At 44.9% G+C, this 23264-nt stretch overlaps 1 protein-coding gene across 21 annotated transcripts in view; it reads right to left on the bottom strand.

The window, feature by feature from the left end:
• The window catches only part of ATG10 (autophagy related 10), a 272261-nt gene that overhangs the window by 64710 nt on the left and 184287 nt on the right, over positions 1-23264 (bottom strand). For 11 of the 21 annotated variants that reach the window (XM_070056364.1, XM_051853633.2, XM_070056367.1 and 8 more), the window contains one exon: positions 21449-21520. The exons of the other annotated variants lie outside the window; for them this stretch is intronic. In XM_070056364.1, the coding sequence (XP_069912465.1) occupies positions 21449-21520 (72 nt within the window). The remainder of the gene's footprint in view (positions 1-21448; positions 21521-23264) is intronic. 21 annotated transcript variants of the gene reach the window in all.

Raw genomic sequence — 23264 nt, 5'->3', positions numbered from 1 at the left:
ATAATAAGCAAGATAGTGTGGCACTGTTGAAAAGATGGAAAAATAGACCCAAGACTAGGACAGTCCAAAAATAGACCCACTCAAATATGATCATTTGACAAAGGTATGGAGGTAACTTAATCAAGAAAGAATCATCTTTCAGTTACTGTTGCTGAACCAACTGGACATTCACAGGCAAAAAACATGGAATGAACTTGAACTCATAGCACACAGCACATACACTGGCTAGTTCACAAGGGATCATAGGCAGAAGCTTTAGAATTTACTTAAAAGGAAAATGTCTAAGAAGAAAATCTTTGTAACCTCGGGTTCTTAGATGTGATGCCAAATGAACAGAACATAATTTTTGTTCATAAAATGAACCCCATGTAAACTAAAGCATTTTCTGTGTAAAACTCTGTTAAAAAATAAAAAGAAATTATATGCTTGGAGAAAATGTCTGCACATTACAAAGGACTTGTACCTAAAATAGAAAAACTGAAAACCCAAGAAAAATATAAAACAATTCAATTTTTAAAAAATGGGCAAAAAGTTTGAAAAGACCTTTTACCAAAGAAAATACATGAATGGCCTACAAACGTGAGGAGACACATAACATCATTATTCATCCAAAGCCAGGAGCCAGGAAATCTATCTGGGCGCTCCTGTGGGCAGCAGCAGCCCACGCACAGCAGCCCTCACCTGCTGCCTTCCCAGGATGCACACTAGCAACAAGCTGGATCAGGAGTGGACGCAGAAGACTGATATGGGATGCTGGTATAGCCACGTGGCAGCTTAACCCACTGTACCACAGGGCTGCCCCCAGTTCAGGTGTTTTAGAAAACAGTCTGGCATTTCCTTATATATGTTTACCATATGGGTCACTAATATTATTCCTAAGTATTTACCTACAAGAAATGAAGACTTACATCAACCAAAAAATTGTCAATGAATGGTTATAGTGGTTTTATTTTTAATCACTCAAAACCAGAATAAGCTCAAAGATCCATCAGCTGCTAACGGATAAACAAAATGTTGTACTTTCCTACAATGGACTATTACTCTGCAATAAAATGTTATAAACTATTGATACAGGCAGTAACATGAATGAAACTCAGATGCATAGTGCCAAGTGAAAGAAACCAGACTCGGGATGGACACTCTGGCACAGTAGGTTAAGCCTCCACCAGCAGAGCAGACTCCCATATGGGCGCTGGTTCATGTCCTGGCTGCTCCAGTTCTGATCCAGTTCTCTGCTAATAGCCTGGGAAAGCAGTGGAGGATGGCCCAAGTGCTTGGGCCCCTGCACCCACACAGGAGACCCGGAAGAAGCTCCTGGCTCAAAATGGCTCAGCTCCAGTCATTGTGGCCATTTGGGGAGTAAACCAGCAGATAGAGGACTTTTCTCTCTGTCTCTCCCTCTCTCTGTTTGTAACTCTGCCTCTCAAATAAATAATCCTAACAAAGAAACCAGAATCAAAAGCTTAGATTTTTTTTTTATGCACAAATCCAAGTATGCCATTCTGGAAAAGCTGCAACATGAGGAGAGAGGACAAGGGTTTGGGGTGAGAGACAAGACTGACTGATACAAGAGGATTTAGGCAGAAAGGTGGTTAAGTATTTTGGCTCTTCTTTACACATTTGTAAAAAGTTACAGAACTGTGTACCCCCCTTAAAGTAAATTTTAGGTATGTAAATTTTTTTAAAAATAATGTTCTATTTACCAGGAAAAAATAACACAGAAAGATCTATCTGTGAAATCTCCCTTCCCTCCCACAAAAAGCAGGTGTAGCTATATTACTAGGCAAAATAACTTTTCGGTAACTTGCCCCAAGTGGCTCAAACACTCGAATGCCTGCCACCCGTGTAGCAGACTCAGATGGAGTTCTGGGCTCCTGGCTTCTGCCTGGTCCAGCCCCACCTATTGCAACATATGGGGAGTAACCAGCAGTGGTAGACTGACACATCTCTCTGTCTCTCTGTCTCTGTCTTTCTCCCTCTCCTGTTCAAATAAATAAAGCTAAAAAACAAACAAACGAAAACTTCTACTGACCAAATCAGGATGACTGGTCTTCAGAAAAGTTAAGCAAAGTAGCAATTTTTTAATAGATCTATTTTATTTATTTGAAAGAGTTACAGAGAGAGGGAGGGATAGGTTTCTCTGGTTCACTCCCCAGATGGCTGCAACAGCCGTTGTTGCGCCGATCCAAAGCCAGGAGCCAGGAGCTTCTTCTGGGTATCCCACATGGGTGCAGGGGCCCAAGGACTTGCGCCATCCTCCACTGCTTTCCCAGGCCATAGCAGAGAGCTGGATCGGAAGTGGAGCAGCCGGGACTCAAACTGGCGCTCACATGGAATGCTGGCACTTCGGGCCAGGGCCTTAACCTGCTGCGCCACTCCCCAAAGTAGCAATTAAATAAAAACTACTGTAGCACTGTTTCCTTCTGGAAGCTTCTTCAATCACAATACAACAGCTGCATGGTTCTCTGAAGGTGATGAGAGCAATAAGCTCCGAGATCACAGACTCAGGTTGTAGAATCTCTGTTCTGGGGGGTGAGTTTAAGGTTAAGCCCCAGAGTACACACAACGCAGGAAAATACACATCTTCATTCTAGCGTTCTATTTTGTTTAGTAAGTGAAAATCTGGTTTCTCTGCTCATCTTCTACTTTACATAAAACCAACAGTGAATTTATTATTCCACTCTCTCTACACATGTCCTAATACTAAGAATGTCTAAGTAAATTTCCAAGGAAATCTAGAATCCAGCAGGTGAATTAAAAGAAACCACAAGGGAACTATATTGCATTACCAGCTGAAACCCTTAAAAAAGACCCTCAGCACTAGTTCCTCAGCGTCTCCCAATATCCCTCATATTCACCCTAAAACATATGAGAACATCTAGCACCATGGTTGAGGTGACCATTCAAGGATTATGAAATCAACTTTACTTCTTGCTAACCTCAGTCCTTGGCAAAAAAAAAAAAAAAAAAAAAAAAAAAAAAAAGTTCTTAGGGTACTGGGGCTCAGCTGAGATAAGCCACCTGAACCACTGAATGTGACACAATAAAAAGGATTCCGTATGGATGTACTAAACACTGCTAAATAAATCAGGACATAAAATAGGGGGACAGAGCTACAGTATAATCAGAGTAGGATGCAATTAATCACAGGTGGTGGATGGACATAATGGAGAAGATGAAGAGAAGTAATCCAAGTAGGATTAGGATTAATGGCAGACCCAATGCTACAGGAGGGACACAGTCACAGGTCATGTGCCCAGGACAAAACCCAAGCAACCAAGCTTAGCTGAAATAAGGAGAGAATTATGGTTCTTTCAACAATCTCTTTTTCAGGTAACATGATCCTAACTGTATTTTCTGGGCCATCAAACATTGGAGCCGGCGCTGTTGGCATAGCGGGTAGAGCCGCCGCCTACAGTGACAGCATTCCATATGAGCACCAGTTCAAGTCCCCGATGCTCCACTTCAGATCCAGTTCTCTGCTATGGCCTGGGAAAGCAGTACAAGATGGCCCAGTCCTTAGGCTCCTGTGCCGGCATGGGAGACCCAGAGGAAGCTCCTGGCTGCTGGCTTCGGGTTGGTGCAGCTCTTCCTGTTGCGGCCATCTAGAGAATGAACCAGCAGACGGAGGACCTCTCTCTACTCTCTCTCTCTCTAACTCTGCCTTTCAAATAAACAAATAAAGCTTTAAAAAATTTAAGACATGCCACAATGACATGATCTTGAATATAGAAAATTCTAAGAAATTCACAAGATAACTATTAGAGTTAACAATTGAGTTGAGCAAAGTTGTAGGTTACAATATCAATACACAAAATTAGTTATATTTATACAGTAACAGCAAACAATCTGAAAATGAAATTAATAATTCACCTTATAATATATTCAAAAAGAATAAAATATGCATGAACAAATTTAATGAAATAAATGCAAAACATAATGCCAAGCCAAATCAGCCAGGAGGGGTAGGCATTTGACCCAGCGGTTAGATGCCTCTTAGCAGACCATATCAGCAGGACTGGGTATGAGTTCCGGTTCTGCTACCAATTTTAGCTTCCTGCTAATCCACACCTTGAGAGGTGAGGTCCGTGATGGCTCAAGGAACTGGATCTCTGCCACCCACGTGGGAGACCCAGAACGAGTCTGCACACTTGCCCTTTGCCTCTCTGTGTAAGAAAGGGAGAGCTGAGGAAAGGGAAATTTTCAACTGAAAAGCAGTTGGGGGCCGGGGTTGTTGGGGGAGCGCAGTGTATGGGATTCAACTTATCTAGTATCTTCTTCTCTTTTCTCTACCCAAATCCCAATTTCTGCTTCTAAGAATTAACTAAGAGCCTGACTGGTAAACTTACTATCTAACACCTTATTCTTTAAGTTGACCCTCGATGACCTGTAGTTTATTATCTGAAGAGGTATAACCATCACTCAGAAATTCACAGCCCTCCTAAAGCAGCCTGGTTCAGAAAACCTGCCTTCTCAGAGACTGCTTGGTCATATTATATTGAAAATTTCTTTAGTCTCTGTCCAATCCTGGCTGAAAAGGGTGTGTGATGGTACGGGGATAGAGGGTTGCTTGCCTGCCAGCCAGAACCAGACAGAAAATACAGAGAAACAAGACCAAGGCCAAGTTGGCAAGAGAGACTGAAGGTGTGTGCATGGAGAAGAGCACTCTTGCAGATGCTGTGGCACAGAGGGTAAAGCCTCAGCCTGCAGTGCCAGCATCCCGCATGGGCGCCAGTTCATGTTCCTGCTGCCCCATTTCTGACCCAGCTCTCTGCTAATGGCTTGGGAAAAGCAGAAGATGGCTCAAGCGTTTGAACCTCTGTTACCCAAGTGGGAGATCCGGAAGAAGCTTCTGGCTTCTGGCTTCAGCCCGGCCCAGCCCAGCCCTGGACATTGTGGCCATCTGGGGATTGAACCAGCAGATGAAGATCTCTCTGTCTCTCCTTCTGTCACTTAATTCTGAGTTTCAAATAAATAAACTTTTTAAAAAAGATGGTTAAGGTAAAGATGAAGAAGAAGATGAAGATGAAGACGAAGATGACAACCACTCTTTAAGTAACAAAGTCACAGGAGCAGAGGGGTCAACACCAGGGTTACAAAGCGAAGTGCATGAAGCCAGGGAGAAATGAGACAACAGTGAAAGCAGATAGTCAACGAGCCCAGAAGAGGGGATGTCTGAGTAATTTTCCGGAGTTCCTGGTGTGTGCACAGGTGGGTTATCTCTGTCTAAGGTGCAAGCAAGCTGGGCTGGTGTAGACACAGGAGCATGGGCGTCCCCACTGGCACCCACGCAGACCGGGATCCAGAGCTTCCAGGTTAACCAGCTATACTTTCTGATTCTGAGGATGCTCCACCTGGGTGACACCCAGTGGCCTTTAGGGTCTGTCAGGGTGGACAGCCAGTGTCAAACACTTCCAAGTCACCTTCCTCCTAGGCCCCACTGTTTCTGTTAGAAGCTGCCTCCGTTTGAAAGAAAGACTTCTGCAATATCCAGCATCCAAGTCCATGGATGTAAGAACTGTTTCATTCAAGGACTCAACAAAGCCCCTTTGGTAGGCACAGAGTTCAGCCTGGCCATACTGATCAGTGAAGACCGCAGAGGTTTTCTGTTGCTGTTGCTTTTCCCCAAGAAATCTCTTAGAAACAATATGGACTTAAATAATCCTGGTTCAACTATTTCAAAAGATAGACCTGACGCATCTCACATCTGGACACTAAAATCCACTTTAATTCAACAGTCTTCTGAATTTTATCTAGGCAATATGCCCACTAGTTCAGATATTTACAAACACCTTAAAGTAGGAGAACACTTTTGCAAATGAGACACTGTAAGAAATCCCAAGAGAGGAGAATATCAGAGGTGAGGTACTCTGACTGAAGTACGGGGATGGATCCAAAGACCCATCTACTGTACGTGGTCTCCTCCAAATATACCCCCCTTCTCCCTGTGCCCTAACACACAACAGGAATGGCCCTGAGATTCCTACACTCACATGGGGGGGGGGGGGGCTTTGCTAAAACCAGTATGAAATTTAAATCAGCTGACACAATGATTTCCTGAGCTAGGTGCACATGAAATGACAATAATGTGACTATAGCATCATATAGAAGACAGACCTATTCTAAGAAGAGAGTTCTCCTATGCTCACACCTATAGGCATAGTCATCTTGATCAATGCACAAAACATTTGGTCAAACGTGCAGAAAGTCATAACTTAATTCCCTTAAGTTGAAGTCCAAGGGGAAGAATCCTCCACTTATTCAAGAAAATCATTGATCAGTCAGCCATTCCTGGTGGTGACAAAAGAAACTGATGTCCAACATGCATCTGAAGAAACTGAAGAAAATGTTTAAAATTTGGAAAATTTTACTGATTATTTCTCTCTATGAGATGGACTCAACATTTTGCAACATACACTCTTAAATTTGTTCACTCCCTTAACTGGTTACAAGCAGTCTGACTGCATGAAGTCTGGAAGATAGCGGGGGCGGGGGGGATGTTTTAGGAACCTTGGATTGAATTTGCAGAGCAACCTTCCAAGGTCTAAGGCACTGACAGTTCTGAATGTCCCCTGTGAGAGGTTCTACACTGGCTTTGCGTGAGCAAGCCTACGTTTGAGGAGGGTGAATGCCGTGTGAGGGTGTGAGGGGCAGCCTCTGCAGCCTTGGTTATCAGAGACTGGATAAGGCTTGAACTGGGGTGGGAGAGAAGGCCTGGCAGGAAAAGAGCACACTGATTAGAAGAAGCTGCTTAGACATGCATCCCATCAACAAGGAGTTTAGAAAAGTGATGACAAGGTTTATACCATCTCATTCTAGATATATTGTAGGGTATGTAAGGCTGTATCTATACCTCAGTGGGAAGCTATAGGTTCAGTCAAGGCCCTGTAACAACGTTGGATTGTAGAATGCAACTGTTAAAGGCAGGACTCAGAGCAAAGCATTGGGGAGGCCCACTGTCACTGAGGCCAGACAGCCTACCTCTGCCATCGTGGTCTTGGGACATTCCACCTGCAATCTGTCAATGCGACTCCATGATAAACAGCACATCTAATTGTCATCCCAACCAAAGGCTTCTCCGGAGGAAGGAATTTCAGAACCAAAAGTTTCAATTTTTCAAGCCTTCTTCTGAATGAGAACTATCTACAAAGCTCTTCATTTAGTTACCTAAATCAGGGTACGAAGGACCCTGTGCTGGCTGCCTCTACTGCAGCCGGCTCCTGAGCCACACTGCGCTGCTGCAGTTCACGGCAGCGAAGTGGGTTCCCAGCCTGTGCCAACACAAAGCTGGTGACACCAGCCTCTCAGAGGTCCCCGGAGACTGGCCACACTGGAGTGCTTCAGACACAGTGTGTTCCGCCAGAGCGGGCAGAGAACCGTGCTCTTGCCTTGCAGCGACTGCACTACAGCAAGGCACAGGAGGCAGGGGAAATGGAACTTCTCTACCTACTTGCTAATCCACCAGAGCTACTAGCGTTCCTAGGACTTGATGTCCCGTCGAGGTTTAGGAGAGCCCTGACTAGGGCTGCAGAACTTGATGCATCTCGGGAAAACATTGCAGAGTTTCCATCTGATTCTCAAAGGGGTTTGTTACCCAAACCTTGACAGATCCACTTGAATACAACATCTTTATATGGATACTGCCGGGAGAATAAGCTTAGCGTCGCAGGAGCAGGACAAACGTAGCGGACGTGGGACGTGGGCTCTCAAGCTTGGCTGTCTGAGCTACAACTCTGACCCTGTTGTTTTGTAGGTGTGTGACCTTCAGAAGGTCATTTAACTTCCTTGCATCTCAGTTTACCCCTCCCTGAAACACAGAGAGCAGTTTGAACCTCATAAGGGTACTCAGAGTCCCAGTGGGACAATTTGTGTGAAGTGCACAGAAGAATGCCCAACTATCCCTAATATCTGCTAATGTTGCAGGAACAACTTCTAGACAGGATAAATTCTACTCGTAAGAGGCTGTAAAACACAGCTGCATTCTACCCTACATTTTAACGTTACTTCCAATCAATTGCATAGGTTTTTTTTTTTTTTTTTTAAGAAGAAATGAGGAACTGACAATAAAGCATCCACCTTTATGGTAACGATCTGGTTCTGTTTAGAGTAAATTAATCTAGTGGCCAATTCCCGCCAGGAGGAGCAACTCAAACCTGTCATTTCCAGGGACTTGCTTCAGGACCCAAATGGCTATTTTAAAGGTATTCAAAAGCTAATGCTCTAACTGGAGGTGGGGGTATATTCAAGTGACCTCATCCAGATGAGTCTATTCACACACAGCTTACTCACATATTCTTATCATCAAGAGGATGACTGATAGCTCACAAACATCTTACAATCCCAAACCCCGTCTTCCATGCTTAAAGGCGTCCATGAAGTCATGCTCAATCATTTGTGCAAATCTAATGAATTTTACAAAGAAAACCCCCTCTCCTGCTGGCAGGCACTCCTGCAGACTGCCTCTGCACAGCAGAAAGACCAGGCTCGGAAAACTATGAGTCAGAACCTCTGATTCTGACACAAGGTCAACTGTCCCAGTGTCTCAAACGCATGTGTCAACCAACAGCAAGCAAAACCTGCACTGCAGCTATCCATCAATAATTTCAGGGGAAAACTGTTTGCATGTGACTCCAATTAGAAATCTGGCTGACATAGGGTTGTCACACAGTAAGGAGACTGAAGAGGACCCCTATCAGTCAGCCTGTAGGGGCATGGGAGGAAGCAGCATCCTCTTTCTGAGATTAACAAGGCAATATACAACAAACCTTTGAAAACTGAATACTGTAGTCACCATTTCACTTACAAGAATGTATCGCAAAGAATCTGAGAATTGCATAAACTAGAATGAGAGAGAGAGAGAGAGAGAGAGAGAGAGAGAGAGAGCCCATGTACTGATTCGCTCCCCAAATGCCTGCAACAGCCAGAGGGCTGAAACCAGGAGCAGGAACTCAGTGACTTGAACCACGACTGCTGCCTCCCAGGGTCTGCATTAGCAGGAAGCTGGGGTCAGGAACACAGCTAAGTCACAACCTCAGGCACTACAATGTGGGATGTCAACATCCTAACTGACATTGTGTGTGTGTGTGTGTGAAGATTTTAAAAATTTAATTTGAAACTCAGAGAAAGGGAGAGAGAGGGTGAGAAAGAGATCTTCCATCCACTTCCCAGATGGCCGGAACAGCCAGGGCTAGACCAAACCAAAGCCAGAAGCCAGGAGCTTCACTCAAGTCTCCCACAGCGGTGGCCGGGGCCCACACACTTGAGCTGTCTTCCACTGCTCTTTCCAGGCAATTAGCAGGCAGCTGTATTGTAAGTGGAGCTGCCGGGACTTGAACCAACATCCATATGGGCTGTCAGTGTCACAGGCAGTGCCTTTACCTGCCATACCACGACGCCAGCACCTAACTTGCATCTTAACTGCTATGCTGAGTGCCTGTTATAACATATTACTTTATCAATCAGCAAAACATAATGGCTATTAAATTTTTTAAGTCCATGTGATGCCATTTTTCTTCAGTACAGTTCAAGATGACGTACTGAGGTGCGAGCATCCACCATCACACAGACTCTCCAAGCACTTTCTTTGTGTCTTACCAACAGGCACACGCAAGTAAGTGAAATAGACAAGGGATGAGGCAACAGGGAAGGGAGGCGTCGTTGAGGAACCGTGGGGCACACACCCAGTCCTAAGACATCAAATCCGAAACATTTCAGAGCTCCTATAATACTTCTGCAGGCTGAATGTGACCAGCAAGGAGGGCCCATTCCAGGGTCGCCCCTACAGAGTGCATCGCTGTAGCTCTCTCACACAGCTGCACCTTGCCGCTGTACTCCTTGGCACACAGAGGACAACACCATCTCTCACAAGGACAAGGGAACAGCCCCCTCCTCATCTAGTGTCAGCGTAAATAGTAGCTGTAAAAGAGACCACTATTTTTCTTGTATTTGTAAAATGATCTGCCTAGAATTTAGTATAGGGATGTTTCAACAAGTTCATAGAAAATAGAATTACAAGATAAGAATTTTTTGGTTCAACAACACCTAGAACTGTGCAGTTTTTCATAATACATGCTTTCCGTGAACTTTCTGAAGATCCTGGGTACAAGAAAATATTTGTTCCACCCCGGGAAAAAAAAAAAAACTCTTTTGCTTCATCCCACAGGGCAGAAACAATGTATTTAATGGCTTTAAATTTTATTTGCTCTAGAAAGACTAGAAACTTCCCTAGATATTCTTCTCCCCTCCATCATTTAGTTCTTATTCACATGTTTTGATGGTTATGGTGTAGGTTGGCATTATTATTATAGTACAGTGAAATGTTGTTGAAATTCAGGTTGGACAGGGGAACGGAGACTTGAATTAACACGCGGAAAAAAGAATATCAGCGAACAACAGAACAATGGCAATGACTCACGCAGGCACCTGACCTGTTTTGGCAGTAGCTCCATTTATTGGCCAACTTTTGTACTAATACACGATTTCAGGAATAATATGGGAAATGTAGCAGCCAGCATGAAAAAGAACCTAGAAAAACCACAGGGAGAAAAAGAAGCTGGAGAGGGTAGGAAGTATAACACGAAAAACTTAAAATAATTGCAAGGCAGAATATGTATGTATAGCAACCATTTATTAAAAATAAGACAAAGCAGAGAGCAGCACACAGCCTGCCCTGGGGACTCACAGTGGCCCGGGTCAGTATGCCGCACAGCCTGGGTCCCACCTGGCCTTCGACCTGCTTGCCAGCCAGCCACACCCCTGGGGGGCCTCACCTAGCTCTGGCTGCTGTTTTACCTGCAGTTCGCCTCTCTCTCAGAAACTGGAAAGGAGACCATAAATATCGCTCAAACTTGAAGTTTGAGAACTAAGATGTTTATTAAAAATTAAAAATTGATGGTAGGTAATTATCAAAATGAAATGTGCTAAGATGAGTAATATTAAAATTAATTATTAAATATTCAAAATCCTATTTTATTTTTATATTTATAAGCTGCTCCTTTCTTAGGAATAGAAGTTCCAAAGAACAATGAAATGAGGTAAAATTCTTTAAAGGAGACCCGTGAATAAATTCCAGGCATGCGCTGAGTCAAAAGAGTAACACTGATGGAAAAGGCTCAACCTTTTGACAAGGAACGCTGTCCAGTCTCTCGTTTTTTGTTTTTTTTTTAATTTGCATGCATTTCATAAATACAACTTTAGGAACATAGTGATTCTTACCACCATACCAGACCTCCCACCCACACTCCCAGCCCTCTTCTGTTCCCAGTCTTGTTTCTTACTATGATCTACTTTCATTTAACTTTATACACAGAAGATTAAATTATATACTGAAATAAGCTTCAAGTTAAAGAAGTAAAACTCAAATATGCCAGTATAGTCTGGTTATTTATAAGGAGCACATTCTGTTGAACTGTGTGCTAAGAACTCTCATTAAAAGGTATGGCAGGGGGCCGGCACCATGCTCACTAGGCTAATCCTCTGCCTGCAGTGCCGGCACACGGGGTTCTAGTCCCAGTTGGGGTGCCGGCTCCCCAGGTTCTAGTGCCAGTTGCTCCTCTTCCAGTCCAGCTCTCTGCTGTGGCCCGGGAGTGCAGTGGAGGATGGCCCAAGTGCTTGGGCCCTGTACCCGCATGGGAGACCAGGAAGAAGCACCTGGCTCCTGGCTTTGGATTGGTGCAGCACCAGCCACAGTGGTCATTTGGGGGGTGAACCAATGGAAGGAAGACCTTTCTCTCTGTCTCTCTCCCTCTCACTGTCTAACTCTGCCTGTCAAAAATAAAAAATTAAAAAACAAAAAGGTGTGGCAGAAACAGTGTTGTGGTGCAGCAGGGTAAGCCACTGCCTTCAGTGCTGGCATCCCATATGGGCATCAGTTCATGCCCTGGCTGCTCCACTTCTGATCTAGCTCCCTGCTAACAGCCTGGGAAAGCAGCAGAGGATAGCCCAAGGGCTTGGGCCCCTGTCACCCACATAGTAGTACCTCATGAAGTTCCAGGATCCTAGGTTTGGTCTGGCTCAACCCTGGCCATTGTGGTCATCTGGGGAGTGAACCAGCAGATGGAAGATCTCTGTCTCTCTGTCTCTGTCTCTTTCTCTCTGACTCTCCGTTTCCCTCTGTAACTCTGACTTTCAAATAAATAAATAAATCCTTTTTTTAAAAAAAAGCATAAGGGAGCTTGGGGTGTAGCGGGTTAAGCACTTGGGATGACTACAGCCCAGAGCAGAGTGCCTAGGGTTCAATGCTGCCTTCGCTTTTGATCCAGTTCCTGCTAATGCATCTTGGAAAGCAGCAGATGATGGCTCAAGCACTGCATCCCTGCCACCAGCACGGAAGACCCAATGGAGTACAAAAATTACTAGAAATTAATTTAACAAGATGGGAGTCAAATAATAAATCTTTCCGTCCTTTTACTTAGATTAATCTGAACACTTACTTAGCAATTAGCCATCAGAAAACTTGAGACGGTAAAAACTGGATGAGAAAGTAATGCTGCCCAAATGCCTAGAGTATTCCAGCCTTAAGACTGTCTACATGCTCTGGTATACAGCCCAACAAATTTGAGAAATATAAACCACTCAGCCAAAAACAGTGAGAAAGAAGTTTCATATATTTCTTGATGTAAAGAGAGTGTGACGAACAAACAAAATTCATAAAAATGTGGTTTTCCCCCAAACAAGAAAAGCAAAATGGAGCAGGCACTTCAGAACCGAGAAACAAATACAGAAAGTGTGTGGTACCCAGAGCACCCGCACTCGACAAATGCAAGTACAGACTGACAATCTAGAAATAAAGACTTGGAGGTGACAGTCACTGCCACCCTCCGATGCCCGAGTGAGTGGGGATGAAGCAGGACAGCACGTTTCCGCTTCCTAAGACAAGAAAGTGCAGTAGAACCTGAGTGCCATTTGCACACTGAAGGCTTCTACCAAAAGCCTGCATGATGGAGACATTTACTGTGCTGCCATAATCGTGCTTCCTCAAGTGACTTATTAACGGCCAGAATTAACACCCACAGACTCAGATCCAACAAATTAGTGGCGAATTACAGTGAAAACAAGCACATGATGCCTGCAGTCCCATTCAAACGAGCTCCACCACGACGGAGCTGGCCGGGAGCTGGCAATGACTGTGCGGTGGCAGCAGCCGCCGCCATCCATAAAGCCTTCTTAATTTCCTTGTCATTTAAGAATTAAGCCACTTCCAGGCCATGCGGATCTTTCCAGGTGCACTAAATTGATGTCATTATGAGCCATCAGGAAATACCCACGGAGACCTACGCCAACACTGGGAAGTTTTGTTAAACAGCTGTGTGTTTTAATTGATTTGTATTATTTAAAATAGGAACCGTTGAAAGTCAGTTATCGGATGTTGTGTGAAAGGGATGCCTAAAGACTCCAGGGAGACTGGGCTCAAAAGCAAGCCAATCACTGGGACTTCACTGGAGCACTTAAGATTATTACTAGAGGAAGCACAATTAAATCATCAGTTTAGCAGCCATCATTATAAATCACCAGGCAACCTATCAAGCCTCATTATCCACGAATCCTTCCCCAGTGGCTTCCTGAACATCACTGCGAGCAGAAAGCTACCTATTCACCAAAAGGTACCTAAAGAGTTTTGCTTTTTTTTTTTTTTTTTTTTTTTTTTTTTCCGTATCTGGAGAAATGTATCACGGAAGGAAGATAAAATTCACTGAAATTAATTAATGTATTTGTTCATGTTTTAGGCATGGCAAAGTCTTCAAAATGAAATTGGTGGTATTTGGGATATGCAAAATGTGGACTGCACAGGCACCTCCTCTCCCACTGCCTACCAACACTGAGCCTGATTCTCTCAGGACTTGCACAATGGGACCTCAAGAGGAAAACAACCAGGGCAACCCTATTCCTTTACTTGTACCCCCTTTCCCCAGGCATATGGAAATCAGAAAAAAAAAGTCTTGGTTTCCAAATTAAAAGCGCACAGTTCAGTTCAGGTGTTAAATAGAATACATTTAAAAGCAGATGAGACGCAGGCCGGGTTTTGCACAAAACTGTCCCCCCTCAGAGCTGGAAGGAAAGCAGGGGCTTGCAGAGAAGACAATGGGGAAAAGGGTATCCCACCTGTGTGTACGCACACACGTGCACACAATGATACCACACAGCAGAGAGGATGTGGGTCTAACACAAGGCTTTCAGAGTTGCCAGGTCTCAAAGGAAAAGCCCCTCCCGTCCCCAACAAGCTGACTGGATCAAGACTTGGCTGGGCATAAACACTGGAGACACCTGCCTGGGCGTCTGCAGTCTGCTGTGACAGCAGGAAACAATGGGGGCAGTAGCAGACACCGGAGGCACGGTGCCTAGGTCCACTATTGCTTTAGGAACCCATGAACATGTTGCTGCTTCTTTTTTTTTAAAGATTTATTTATTTATTTGAAAGTCAGAGTTACACATAGAGAGAAGGAGAGGCAGAGAGAGGTCTTCCATCTGTTGGTTCACTCACCAATTGGTTGCAACGGCCAGAGTTGTGCTGATCCAAAGCCAAGAGCCAGGAGCTTCCTATGGGTCTTCCCACTGGGGTACAGGGGCCCAAGGACTTGGGCCATCCTCCACTGCTTTCCCAGGCCATAGCAGAGAGCTGGACAGGAAGTGGAGCAGCTGGGACTAGAACCGGCGCCCATGTGGGATGCCAGCACTGCAGGCATCCCGCTATGCCACAGCACCAGCCCCATGAACATGTTTCAGTTGGTTTTAAAAATAAAAACCATACACTTTTAGGACAAAGAATGTATTTTTTAAGAGTTATTTATTTACTAGAGGGCAGAGTGACAGAGGTGGGGAGAGAAAGACAAAGGAGGAGAGAGAGAAAGAGAATCTTACCCACTGGTTCACTCCCCAAATGCCGGCCACAGTGAGGTCTCGGCCAGGTCTCGGCCAGGCTGACACCACAAGCCAGGAACTCCACCCTGGACTCCCACCTGAGTGGCAGTGGCTCAAGCACCTGGGCCATCTTCGGCTGCCTCCCAAGGAGCATTAACAAGAGAAGTGAAACACCCAGGACTTGAACCAGAAGGATGCTGATGTCACAAGTGGTTGTTTAACTTGCTGAACCAGAGTGACAGCCCCAAAGAAAATATTTTGACAGGGTATAAATGTAGTCATCTTTATAACAATGCAGTTATGAAATACAATTTTCATACTCTTATGGGAAGGCAGCATTGTGGCTCAGTGGGTTAAGTTGTCTCCTGAAACCCCAGCATCCCATGTGGGCGCCGGTTTGTGTCCCGCCTGCTCCACTTCTGATCCAGCTCCCTGCTAATGCACCTGGGGAAGGAGCAGAAGATGGCCCAAGTGTTTGATCCCTGCCACCCACGTGGGAGAGCAGGATGAAGCTCTGGGCTCCTGGCTTCAGCCTGGCCCAGGCCTGGCTATTGTGGCCCTTTGGGGAGTGAACCAGCAGATGGAAGATCTCTCTCTCTCTCTCTCTCTCTCTAACTATCCATTTCAAATAATTATATAAATCTTTTCAAAAACAATTTTTATGGTGGAAACAGCCCATGAAGGCAAATGCTCTCTAAGACCCGTGAGAGTCAGGATATAGTGCTGGAATTCAGAAGTTTGAGGAGACAGAACAAGAGCAAGAAGGAGAGCAAGCATGCATACAGCTGAAACAGACTTGGGTAGATGCACTCAGATCGGGAGTTCAGTAGTAACCCAGGGTAAAAGGGGGAGTTGGGTCAGACCCTAAATTTGACCCATTTTATGATTAGACTGAGAAATCCCTGAAGAAAATGTGCTTGCCTGGAAAATGACCATTATTAATTACAAAATATATTTACTGCTTATTACACATTAGACAAAGTATTTGACATGTTTTGACTCACTTATTCTCCCCCACTGACTCTGTGTAGATGCTACCATTATCTCTAATGAAGTTAATCAAGACAGAGACCTTTGCAACATGCCCAAGGTCATGCAGCTGGTCACTGGAGGTGCTCAAAGTCATATACACTCTCTCTCTGACCACAGCACCTGGATAAAGACTCTACCATTTCCCAAAGGAACCAGCCAGGCATGGTCTGTGGCGGACTCCACGTCTGGGCAGGAACTGTCACTGCTGAGTGTGCACCTTGTCATTCCAGGGAGCAAGGAGGCTATTGAGGCTACATGGGTTGTGTTACAATGACTCGGGGGCCAACTCACAGAGATTTTAACTAGCAGAGACAAGGTAAACCGAACATCCATAAAGTTAATCATCACAATGAACTGAAGTGCCCAAAAGGTTTATATCCACAAGTTCCTAAAGATACACACACAAAAGAAAACATTCCTGGTCACTTTTGGAAGATGCTAAAAAGCATCTCATTATCTTGAAAGCTAGAGTGGGAAGGGAAAGAATCACACGTTATCCTGCCTTTGCTGTGGGACGCCTGCCTCACGTACCTAAGCTGGGGAGAGAAACTTCACCTCTATAGAATTTTAACTAACACATAACATGATAGAATTAGCAAACTATAGAAATGATCCTGGAAAGTACAGTTTTCATATGACAGAATTAGAAAAGCACCATTTTGGAACCGCTAATGATTTAATGGGTCTAGACAATAATCAAGAATCAAGAATCATGAATGTGACACGGTGGCAAAAAACGATCTAAATGAAAGATCCTGGTGAACAAGACCCCAGCAGAAGGAACAGGCCATCAAGGAGGGAGGCGCCTTTCTCTGAAGGGAGGAAGGAACCCCCACTGTGATATGGCCTTGACTTAAACAAGTTCAGAGCTGGTGAACTCAAGGGGCTTCCATAGCCTAGACAGCTCATGGCAAGAGTCTCAGGTGATTGCTGACGTCATAAATAAGAGTGCCAATTGTTAAATCAACAACGGGAGTCACTGGGTACATGCTCCCCACGTAGGATCTCTGTCCTTAATGTGTTCTACTATGAAACTTAAAAACAACACTACTAGTCGAACAATGCCCTATACCTTGTGCAGTTGTGTGAGTGCAGCCTGTTGAAGTCCTTGCTTAGTGTATACTAAGTTGATCTTCTGTATATGAAGGTAATTGAAAATGAAACTCGATGAAGGGCGGGATGGGAGAGGGAGTGGGAGAGGGGAGGGCCGCGGGAGGGAGGGAGGTTGGTGGGGGCTACAACAATACAAAAGTTGCACTTTGTAAATTCACATTTAATAAATAAATAAATAAATCATGAATGACCAATAGCATCACAAAAAGAGATCACTAGACATTATGTGCTTACCCAGAAAGACCTATGATGTATTCATGTAAAAAAAATCAAACATAGATTTGATCCAGTTTCAAGATCTAACTATCAGTTTATAAAAATTACAAGGAAGAAGATACCAGAAAGATACAATTAGAAAAAAAAAATATTAAGACTTCAAAATAACTACAGACAAGCAATCTGTTCAACAGCAAAAAAGTCACCAGGAAAAAAGGGAGGAACAAGAAACTGTATCACTGTAAAAAGTTTTGGGGGCCGGTGCTGTGACGCAGCAGGTAAAGCTGCCGCCTGCAATGCCAGCATCCCACATGGGCACCGGTTCAAGTCTCAGATGCTCCATTTCCAATCCAGCTCTCTGTTACAGCTTGGGAAAGCAGTAGAAGAGGGCCCAAGTGCTTGGACCCCTGAATCCGCATGGGAGACCTAGAAGAAGCTCCTGGCTCCTAGCTTTGGATTGGTGCAGTACTGGCCATTTCGGCCAACTGGGGAGTCAATCAGCAGATGGAAGATCTCTCTCTCTTTCTCTCTTTCTGCCTCTACCTCTCTGTAACTCTGCCTTTCAAATAAATAAATAAATCTTTAAAAAAATTTTTAAAATAAAGTCTTAAGTCAACCAATTTAACAGGTAAACATTGTTACATTGTTTGGATCCTAATTCAAACAAACTGTAAAAAACATATGAAGTGGGGGACATTTATACAAAATTGCTTACTTAATGATACTAAGAAATTTTACTAATTTGAGTTGTGATAACAGAATTACAGTCATGTAAAAGAGTAATGACCTGTTTTAAACTAAACTTTTGAGCTAATTTTCAATTCATATGCAACCATAAGAAATGACACAGAGACCTTTTGTACCTACTCTTTGCCCAGTTTCCCCCAACAGTACCACCTTGCGAATCTACAGTGTCACAGTACAGCCAAGACCCTGACAGTGACCCAGTGAAGAATGCCATGGCCATCAGTCTCCTCACGATGCCTTTTATAGGTGTACCATTCCCCTCCTGCCTACATTCCCTCCAGCACCTGACAATCACAAGTCTGTTGTCCAGGCTATAATTCTGTCACTTTGAAAATGTACATAAATTGAATCACACACTATGCTACCTTTTAGAATTGTGTTCTTGCACTCAGCCTACTTCTCTGGAGATGCACCCACGTTGCTGAGCATATTAGTAATTGGTTCCTTTTCACCACTGAGCAGTACTGCATTGTGAGGGTGCACCCCCAGGGCTATTTAACCATCCACTCAGTGACGGACACCAGGGTTGTTTCCAATGGGGGCAGTTCTGAATAAAACAACTATAAACATTCATGGAGAGACTGTGCCTTTTGAGGGTACTTACTTACGTTTTATGGATAATATAAAATGATGTGTAGGATTGACTTTTAAAAAATTCCACAATAGGTAAGATATCAAAAAAAAAAATAATAAGGTTGCCATGAGTTGATAAGCCCATTATACTATTATCTATACTTTTGTATATGTTTATAATTTTCCATAATGCCAAGTTTTTAAAAAGATGATAACAAGAAAAAATTACTTATCTGACCACGACTCACCTACACATATAAACACACACATATCTTCAAGTAAAACTGAAGGCATCGGGGCCGGCGCTGTGGCATAGCAGACAAAGCCACCACCTGCAGTGCCGGCATCTCATATGGGCGCCAGTTCTAGTCCTGGCTGCTCCACTTCCAATCCAGCTCTCTGCTACGGCCTGGGAAAGCAGGAGATGGCCAAGTCCTTGGGCCCCTGCACCCACATGTGAGACCCAGAAGAAGCTCCTGGCTCCTGGCTTCAGATCCAGATCAGCACAGCTCCAGCCACTGCGGCCAACTGGGAAGTGAACCAGTAGATGGAAGACTTTCTCTGTCTCTGTCTCTCTCTCTGCTTCTCCTTCTTTGTCCGTATAACTTGGACTTTCAAATAAATAATCTTAAAAAAAAACCTGAAGGCATATGCTTCTTTTCTTGTAGCTTTAGCCTGTGTCATGATCATGCGCATCTTCCGCATAACGCACAGAGCCCACACCTTGCAGAGACTGTATGTGTAAACTACCTAGCACACCAGCTTAGGCAGACCCCACCCAGGCATCTGTTCACCTCCTTTGAGGTGACAGGTAGCCCATGATGGTGGACGAAGCAGGTCAGCAATCACCTATGAGTGGCTTGTCTTCAGAAGAGAGGGTGCCTGTCTTCCATGAACTGGAATCAGCAAGACAAACGCTGAGCGAACAGCAGTGTGATTACCAAAGATGAAGAGCAACAAACTGTGAGCACAGTCAGGCCTGAAAACGAAGTGAGATGCGTTTCACGTTATGCAGAGGCTGCTTTTGTTTTCAAGCTGCTCTGGAGGACAGCATATTATGATAGTGTTCAGCCTGCAAGCTAATGATTCTTTGGCCTAATTCTGCAAAACGGCACCTGCTATTCAATGCCACCGATACTCCATCAGCTCATCCTCCGTGGTCTCCATCACACTGTGCATCTCCATCTTACTGGGACATCCTGCTTTTCCTCCACATGGAGGTCTTACAAAAATGAAGACCCACTCTCCAAAGATCACAAGCAAAGAAGAGGACAAAAAGTACCCACCCATTAACCAATCTGGGATGAAACACCAAAATCCCCAAAGTGAACAATCATGATGACTTTCAAATGCCAAACAGTACAATGACTATAGACAAGTTTCTCTTGCTAGCTCTTTAGTACCTGGATGAGCAATGCTAAAGCTTAAATGAAATCTGTTATTAGAAGTAAGACACCCATCCACAGATCAAATCCCAATACAAAACATTCCAAAGGATCAACCAAATCTCATAGTTATGTGACAGTCTGATTATATCAAATATCTCTCTTATTAGGAGAGCCCTAGCCTTGGTGGGTAAGAGTAGCAATGCCTATTGTGTTAAGATTGGATTTGTAGTACTATGCTAGTGTTAGGTAGGAAGATAGAAATCAGCCTATGTACGTGAAAGGGGCCTAAAGGAAACAAAGCACCTTGGGAAAGCAATGCAGCAACCTCGGGAGCAGCCCTGTATTTCACACTACAAAGTCCTGCCCTATTCCAGTAACTTGACAGGCGGTCCTAGCCTCTCCCAGGGCACCCCAGGAGAATCGAACCCTCTGTCTGCTCTACTGGCTACCCAGTCTGACGACATGGGGTCTAACACCTTGAGAGGAATTTTACTTCTTTCACACCAGCAAACCCTTTCTCCCGGGGGTGGGGGGGATGGCTGGAACACATGGACCCTGCTCCCTTATGAGCCCCAGCCTGAATACAGGCTGCGTCCTCAGCTCTTTCTCGGGACACCCACCTGGTCTGGCAGGTGTATTGCTCCCAGCTCAGCTCCCAGTCCTTTGCTGAGTGTCTCCCTGGCCTGCCAGGTGTGTTCTTTCTCTTAGTCTTGCCTGCCCATGTCTGAATGACTGGGCGTGCTCTCTCAGATCCATCTGGAGAGAAGCCCATCTGTCCTGACGGGTGCCCTACCCCATTAAACCTTGCTAATCTCTACTCTGTCACACCAGAATTCTCCAAGAGGCAATTCCTGTAACACTAGGTTAAAAAAAGATGGTCCATGAAAAGGCTGTCTGTGACACTCAAATGTCTATGAATTGAAAGACATTATGAGGTTGGTGCTATGACGCAGTGGGTTAGGGCCCTGGCCTGAAGCATCGGCATCTTATATGGGTACCAGTTCTAGTCCCGGCTGCTCCACTTCCAATCCAGATCTCTGCTATGGCCTGGGAAAGCAGTGGAGGGTGGCCCAAGTCCTTGGGCTCCTGCACCCACGTGGGAGACCTGGAGGAAGTTCCTGGCTCCTGACTTCGGATTGGCTCAGCTCTGGCCATGGCGGCCATCTGGGGAGTGAACCAGCAGATGGAAGACCTCTCTCTCTGTCTCTACCTCTCTCTGTAACTCTGTCTTTAAAATAAATAAAATAAATCTTTTTTAAAAAAAGAAAGACATTAGTCAATTCCATCCAGAACAGTCAGTGTACAGATTGACTCCTCTGGTTCAAAAGAATTTCTACCAATGCAAAGAAATCTATTGGCACGGCCGGCGCTGTGGCGTAGCGGGTAAAGCTACTGCCTGCAGTGCTGGCATCCCATACGGACGCCAGTTCAAGTCCTGGATGCTCCACTTCCGTTAGGGCTCTCTGCTATGATCTGGGAAAGAATGTAGAAGATGGCCCAAGTCTTTGCGCCCTCGTACTCACGTGGGAGACCTGGAAGAAGCTCCCTCCCGGCTCTTGGCTTTGGATTGGCACAGCTCCAGCCATTGCAACCATCTGGGAAGTGAACCAGCAGATGGAAGACTCTCTCTTTCTCTCTCGCCCTCCCTCCCTCCCTCCCTCTCTCTTTCCCTCCCTTCCTCCCTCCCTCCCTCTCTCTCTCTCTCTTTCTCTGCCTCCTTGTAACACTACCTTTCAAATAAATGAATAAATCTTAAAAAAAAAAAAAAAGAAATCTATTGGCAATACCAAAATAGGAAACTAAGAAGATATGGTTGAATTCCAATATTGTGCCTGTGCCATGAGTTAGAACAGACATGTGGAATTAAAACACAGAGGGACACAGACCATCAGGAGTTGTGCCATAGGCTGGCACTGAGAAGATTAACAATAGGGCAGCCAGTGAGACAAAATGGATAAAAATTGCCCTCAGGCTGGCGCCTTGGCTCAACAGGCTAATCCTCCGCCTTGCGGCGCCGGCACACCAGGTTCTAGTCCCGGTCGGGCACCGCATTTTCTGTCCCGGTTGCCCCTCTTCCAGGCCAGCTCTCTGCTGTGGCCAGGGAGTGCAGTGGAGGATGGCCCAAGTGCTTGGGCCCTGCACCCCATGAGAGACCAGGAGAAGCACCTGGCTCCTGCCTTTGGATCAGCGCGGTGCGCCGGCTGTGGCGGCCATTGGAGGGTGAACCAACGGCAAAAGGAAGACCTTTCTTTCTGTCTCTCTCTCTCACTATCCACTCTGCCTGTCAAAAAAAAAAAAAAAAAAAAAAAAAGAGTTGCCCTCAAGAGCATAATGAAAAGTTACTGAGAAGGAGGTGAGGACAAAGTGCCGAAGTTAAATATACCTGTACTTTTGGACTCTCCTCCCTTGGCCTTTGCTGTCCTCTCAACCCTTATGACCAAATCTCTCCTGGTTCCTACACATTATGACCCTGCAGCATTTATTTTTGGATGTTCTGTGATCATCAATGAGACACAGAATGTTGAAACTCTTATAAGTTAAACAGTTTGCATAAAATTAAGTGTCTTGGAAGAACTATGAAGGATGGATCTGCTTCTGTATCTCATGACCTGGCTTGAACCACCACTGACGCCTGGTCGCCAGATCCTGGACTTCAGAAGCAGTCACTCTGGTGAGCTAGGACGATTACAGAGAGAGGAGTGGATGAGAACAACAGAACAAAGAGGGAAAGAACTCCAAGAGCAAAGCTCCCGTGGTGATAAGCAGCGGCCATGTTTGGTGGGCGAGCTGCAGGGGGAGGAGTAGAAGATGAACTGACAAGGGCAGGTAGAGCCAGGAGTGGGAGTCGGTGCAGCCTGGGCCAGGCACTTGGACGACATTCTGCAGACCCTGGGTAGGGCGGAGCATGACTAAGATAAGAAGGCACTTTAAAAAGGTTTTGGAAAAATGGAATTAAATTTATTTGGGCACACAAAAAAATTGAAATCCATGTATGGTTTTTTGATAATATGCAATTTTCTGTGAGTTTTTTTTCTCTTTGTTTGCACGGACTTCGAAAGCTCGTTTTGCACCAAAATAGAACTCTCCTTTAATTCCATTCCTCTACCAATTTTGTGGAGTATCCCGGTAAGTACAGCAGTGGTTGGGCTGTGACTGCAGGGGTAGGAGAGGATGAACAAAAGATCAGGGAGAAGAGGATTTATCAGTGGTCTCAGTGAGGTCAGGGGGCCTCCATCGAGGAGGGTGCCAGTGGGGACAGAAAGGAAGAGATCAATCCAAGCGGCAGCGTCAAAGATAATCACACTTAAAGCTAGCCTTGTCCTCAAGGAGAACCTAGGT

Source organism: Oryctolagus cuniculus, chromosome 14, assembly GCF_964237555.1.
Source record: "Oryctolagus cuniculus chromosome 14, mOryCun1.1, whole genome shotgun sequence".
Classification (NCBI taxonomy): domain Eukaryota; kingdom Metazoa; phylum Chordata; class Mammalia; order Lagomorpha; family Leporidae; genus Oryctolagus; species Oryctolagus cuniculus.
This window is presented reverse-complemented; position numbering and strand designations above follow the sequence as displayed.